The sequence below is a fragment of the Fukomys damarensis genome, unplaced genomic scaffold (genome assembly GCF_012274545.1).
Source record: "Fukomys damarensis isolate Sample0158 unplaced genomic scaffold, DMR_v1.0_HiC HiC_scaffold_39, whole genome shotgun sequence".
Classification (NCBI taxonomy): Eukaryota; Metazoa; Chordata; class Mammalia; order Rodentia; family Bathyergidae; genus Fukomys; species Fukomys damarensis.
Window position 1 is genome coordinate 59472213 of NW_022900951.1, and position 5882 is coordinate 59478094.

General features: G+C 33.7%; 1 protein-coding gene across 2 annotated transcripts in view; it reads right to left on the reverse strand.

Moving 5' to 3' along the window:
- Abcb7 (ATP binding cassette subfamily B member 7) overlaps positions 1–5882 on the reverse strand; it is a 145564-nt gene that overhangs the window by 70573 nt on the left and 69109 nt on the right. For both annotated transcript variants that reach the window (XM_010631249.3, XM_010631242.3), the window contains exon 3: positions 4714–4800. In XM_010631249.3, the coding sequence (XP_010629551.1) occupies positions 4714–4800 (87 nt within the window). The remainder of the gene's footprint in view (positions 1–4713; positions 4801–5882) is intronic.

The following is a 5882-nucleotide window of genomic DNA, read 5'->3' on the forward strand; positions in this document are numbered from 1 at the left end:
AGTTCAAGACGCCTGGGCTACATGGTGAGTTTCAGGTCAGGCTCAACTACATAGTGAAATCCTGTCTCAACCCCCCCACCCACCCAAATTTACCAACAAAGAAAAGCCTAGGTCCTGGTGGCTTTACTGCTGAATTCTACAAAACATTTAGAGAAGAACTACTGCCACTACTTTTGAAACATTTCAGTGAAATTGAAAGGGAAGTGATACTTCCAAATTCATTCCTAGAAGAAAGTGTTTGCTCAACTACATAGTGAAATCCTGTCTCAACCCCCCCACCCACCCAAATTTACCAACAAAGAAAAGCCTAGGTCCTGGTGGCTTTACTGCTGAATTCTACAAAACATTTAGAGAAGAACTACTGCCACTACTTTTGAAACATTTCAGTGAAATTGAAAGGGAAGTGATACTTCCAAATTCATTCCTAGAAGAAAGTGTTTCTTTGATTCCAAAAGCAGGGAAAGACTAAACCAAGAAAGAGCATTACAGGCCAATCTCACTAATGAACATAGATGCAAAAATCCTCAATAAGATACTGGCTAAGAGAATACAGAGGGTTATCAAGAAGATCATACACCCTGACCAAGTTGGATTTATCCCAGAGATGCAAGGATTGTTCAACATATGTAAATTAATAAATGTAACAAAGTCAAGGACAAAAACTATATGATCATCTGAGTAGATGCAGAAAAAGCATTTGACAAAATTTAACAGCCACTCATGTTAAAAACCCTGCAGAAAATTGGAATAGATGGTCTTCATATCAACTTGATAAAGGATATCTATGAAAAACCCATAGCCAATATAATACTAAATGTCAAAAATTGAAAATCTTCATAATAAAATCAGGAACAAGACAAGAACATGCATTAAAGAAAAAAAGTTATATAAAGTTGGATCTTCAGGTAAGAAACCAAAAGTGTAAATAAGGACCAAAATGGAATGTAGATACTGAGAATTAGGAAGAAAATGTTAAAATGGAAAGGGGAACAAGCGAAGGAGAAAGGGGCCAAGAGAAGGAAGGGAAAAGAAAAAAAAGAATGGAAGGAAATAAATAGAAATAAAACTTTTGTAAATGAGGGGGGGAATGAGGAAAAAATTTAAGATATGTATAAAAAAGAGAAAGATATATTATGTACAGGTACAAATTCCCTATGATGTATGTGATCAATATGTATGAAAAATATATACTAATAAAAAATAGAAAAAATTTGGACTGTCAGCCCTTCTTCAACCTCTTAAGCATAAGATATCAAAATCCAGGGGAAGGTGAGAGGTAGGAAGGAAAAAAAAAAGCAGACATGGAAATCATAACTAAAAGATATACCCTGTAAAAAGACTGCAACTGGGCCAGGAATTTAGCTCAGTGGCACAGCGCCTGCCTTGCAATTTCATGGTCCTGAATTCAATCCCCAGTGTGGGGAGTGGGGGGGGGGAACTTCCAGGACTTAGCCAAAGCAACCTCATGCCAATATTCTTTGGCTAAAGTTAAAACTGTTCCTACTAGACTCACTTCTAAAAGGCTATAAATCGGCTCCATTAAGAAAGCAAGGTATAGGAGCCTGGCTATGAAATAAGGACTGTCCCAATGTCAAAAGTCCTTGGCCAGATTCATACTCCTTCCCTGCCTGACTCATCACTAGAAGGCCATAAAGTGGCCCAATTAAGAGAGTAAACAAAAACTTAAGCAAATCCAGAGAATGTTTAAATCATCTATTCAAAAAAATTTAAAAAACATGTGGTCAATGGACTGGTACCCTTGTTTTGAGGGGGATGGATGGACAGTTTTATCCCTAACTTTTCACCCCCTCAAGAAAAGTATAAGTATGGGGCCAGGGATTTAGCCCAGTGGCTCTGCTACCTGCCTCGCAAGCCCAAGGACCTGAGTTTGATCCCTAGTAACAAAAAAAAAAAAAGTATAAATATATTCAGTTCTAAACTGTAATACATCTCATTTTTCTAAGCACCCACACTCCCCTCTTGAGTATGTACTGTACTTCGTATTTGCCTAATAAACCTTACTCATGTCTCTTCTTGACACACCCTGAAAATTCTTGTCCTATGACAGGAGTCAATGAGCCTGCTATAACAGGTTGATTTAAGTTTGGGAAATTCATAGACCCAGCCTAATGAGAGACAAACTGTATAAAAAAGATATCTATCTCCTAAGCCAAAGCTAAAAGTAATTTCAATTGAAGGAATAATGACCACTTCAATACTATTAGAGATAACAATGGCTTAATAAAGCTAAATAAAAAAAAAAGACAAGCAAGTTCAGTAGATGACTAACTGAAAAATCCAGAGGGTAATGGGAGAACCTTCTCTTCATAATTATGAATGTAAGTATGAGTTTGGGGTGGTGGAGATAAATATTTGTCAGAAAAGCTTTGCAATTTTTATTATGTTCTCTGTACCTCAGGGTTTGTTTTCTAAACTCTGTTGGTTTGAAATTTCAATGAAGAGTTTATCCAGTGGTGATTAGTCCCTGAGAAAAAATGGATTATGCTACATGAAATGGATGGATACCCAACAGTCCATTTAATAACTGACAATAAAAAAATAACTACTGAGCAGACTGATGCTTTCACTGTTGATTCAATGAATTCTTTATCCCAAAAGAAAGTCAAATTTTAGAAATCAAATGAAGATCATGCAGCTGGGTGATGATTGTATGAAATCAGAGCTAGAAAACAGCCTATGTCATCTATATATTCTTATCCACTGGTCTATGTGCCTATTCATTATAACAAACCTGGAAATTTATTATTCTACTGTCTCCCCAATCCTCCAATTTTAAATACTCCAAGGTGCTGTTTTACTTCTTTTAATTACATTAAGATTCATGTCAAAGCTCTCTGACTGCTCCAGTAGGGGCTAGTCTTTTAATACACTGGCCTTAGATTATAACCAATCGATGAGAAAGTATTTCTAACATAAAAGATGTATGCTGAGCAAAGTCCTTAGTAAAAAATAATCCTTTCATTAATTTCTATACTATTTGTGTCTTTATTTAAAGCAGAGTATTACGTTTATGACAGATTCTTCTATAGGAAGATGCAACTAAAATTTTAAATATAAAGGCTGGGGATTTAGCTCAGTGGTGCTGCCACCTGCCTTGCAAGCACAAGGTCCTAAATTCAATTCCCGGTATAAAAAAATTTAAATGTAGGAGTAAAGTTTCAAATATCCTTTAAAAATCTCAAGATTCTGTTATTAAAAAAATACTTCCTTAAACCATCTAGTGTTTTAAAAAGAAGAGTTTTCAAATATGAAATTACCACTCCTTTTTTTATAAACCCTTTATAACAGCTACAATGAATAGATGACTTAAATACTTTGAGAGGCATAATAAACACTGATTAATACTTGTTAAGAATACACAAATGAAAATTAATAAAAAGTAAAGCAGTAAGGAGTTCAACTGGCTTTAAGGTAATAATCTATTATTTCTCAGACTGATAAAAATTCTACATGCTGGCTTTGATATTCTGTCATCTAAATGTTATGTTTCTGGACAGCAGACTTTGTTTTTGTTCATTACTGTATGTAGCACTCAGTATAAATTTTAGCACAAAGCAAATAACTACTTTTTAAATGAATGGGTTATTGTAGAGGACAGGCCTTAAAATCTCACTATATATAATGACAGCAGCTAATATTTATTAAGTACTTCCTATGTTCTAGGCTCTACCTCAGAGCTTTAAAATGTTATCAGACATTAACTCATTTAAATCCATTTTAGTATTATCATTCTCATTTTACAGATGAAAAACTACACTGAGACTAAGTTACTTTCTCAAAGTCATTCCACTAAAGTGCAGGGGACATGATTAAAATCCAGGTACTCTGACTCCAGATCCCAGGGTCTTAAACTACAACCTCTTAATTACCTCTACTGGCATGTCCTCTAAACTTTACTACGATTTCATTTAGCTAACGAGGCTAAAATAACACAAGGATGGGAGGAGAAAAATAATAAAGTCATAAAAGACCAAATATAAAGTATTACAATGACAATGCTTTATTCTTTTTTATTGATATTTTCACTCAGAAAAAGTATAGTATAAGGGGAAGGGATTTAGCTCAGTGGCACAGTGCCTGCCTCTCAAACCCAAGGTCCTGAGAGTTCAATCCCTGGTATACCCCGCCAAAAAAACAGAAAGAGTATAGTATAATTAAACCTTTTTATTTCAGCGGCTTACTATTTAGCAAGCCTATATAATAATAATATCAATGATAAAGAATATGGTAATTAAATAGATGGATTAGGTAGAGGATCAACCATGAAGTTAGTGGATATTCTAAAATCTAAGTATATACAAGGGAAAACATCAACCTTCAAATACATATATCTAGGGCTGGGGATTTAGCTCAGTGGTGCCGCCTCCTGCCTCACAACTGCAAGGTCCAGAGTTCAATTTATTGAGGCTAGATTATATAATAAATAAGTTCCACCAATGTTATTTTAGAGAACTAAAATGATTAGGCTGACAATAATAACTTTTGTTCAATCATGAAATTTTGTTGACTGGTTGGCTAGTTTTACCCCAAAGAAAATCCATAGTTTTAGTCAGTGCATATGATTTGGCATTAGAATTTCAGTTAAATGCATTAATCAAAATATACTAGAATACGATGATCTTAAATACATATATCTTCTATGCAAGTAAAATCATTAACAAGAATTCCTAGTTACTTGTTATTTGCTCTTACCCCTTCTTTTGGGTCCGTATGTAGTCCTCCTCCTGCGTGACCATGCCAACATGTCCGCTTTTCTATCAGTGGCCATGCCTGCAAAGCCTATTCAAAATGATACCAATGAGTTTATTAGCTATTACAGAGTTTCAGATGTTTAAAAATAGTAGAGACTATCTACTGTAATGAATCCCCAAAACAAATTCAAAGGCATTTGTTTTTAGCTTGGCATAGTAAAGCCAAACAATTTCATAAATAGCTTAGAGCTAAATTTATAAGATGAATATTGAGATTAACAAATATTCATACAGAAATCACATTCTCTAAATAGCTTTTGAATTTAATGTTTAAATATTTAACTTGTATTATACTTTTATTTAACTTACAGTGGTGCTCTTATTGTCATTCACTACTACAGCGATGATAATCTGTTACTCTATTATTTACAAGCAAGGATAATATACAGTTAATTTATATCTCTCTTTCCTTCTGTATACATTTTTGCTTTACAATTAATACAGCTGATTTTACACAACCATTCCTCTTTCTTATTAACCTGGCTCACGTACATATTTAGAAACAGGTATTTTTAATACTTCACAGTCTGCTTATATTACAGTCACACACATTTTGTCTTTCGTATTACACAGTAAATTTCTTAAAATTAGAAACAATTATCCTTTGTCCTTTTGTCTCACATGGTATATTCCAATGTCTTAAATATATATGAAATGCAGATTTCAGTGCTTGTCGGATTAGCTTACAAAATAGTTATCTGCATATCTCCCCACTAGCCTCATCTACTATGATACAAGGCCTTAAATTTTTAAATGACCTTAAAATTACTGCTAAATTTACAGATATATAAAAATAAAATCATTTGACAAAATATAGGCAACAAGATAGTAATGATTATTTTTAATTTTAGGCTTACTAATATTGAAAGTTTTCACATTTAAAAACAAGGTGCACAAATTTAATGATGTTTTCAATAATTAGAATGATCAAGTATTAATGAACAATTCCTCACAAACACAATACCACACATAAAATTATCAGCTCAGGACCAGGCTACAAAAATGGAATTACAAAAGCAAAACTACCCTCTTGCTATCACCAGCTGAAACACAGAATTGCCATAAATGGGTTATTGATTGTGGATCAACAATCTTTTTTTTTTTTTTTTT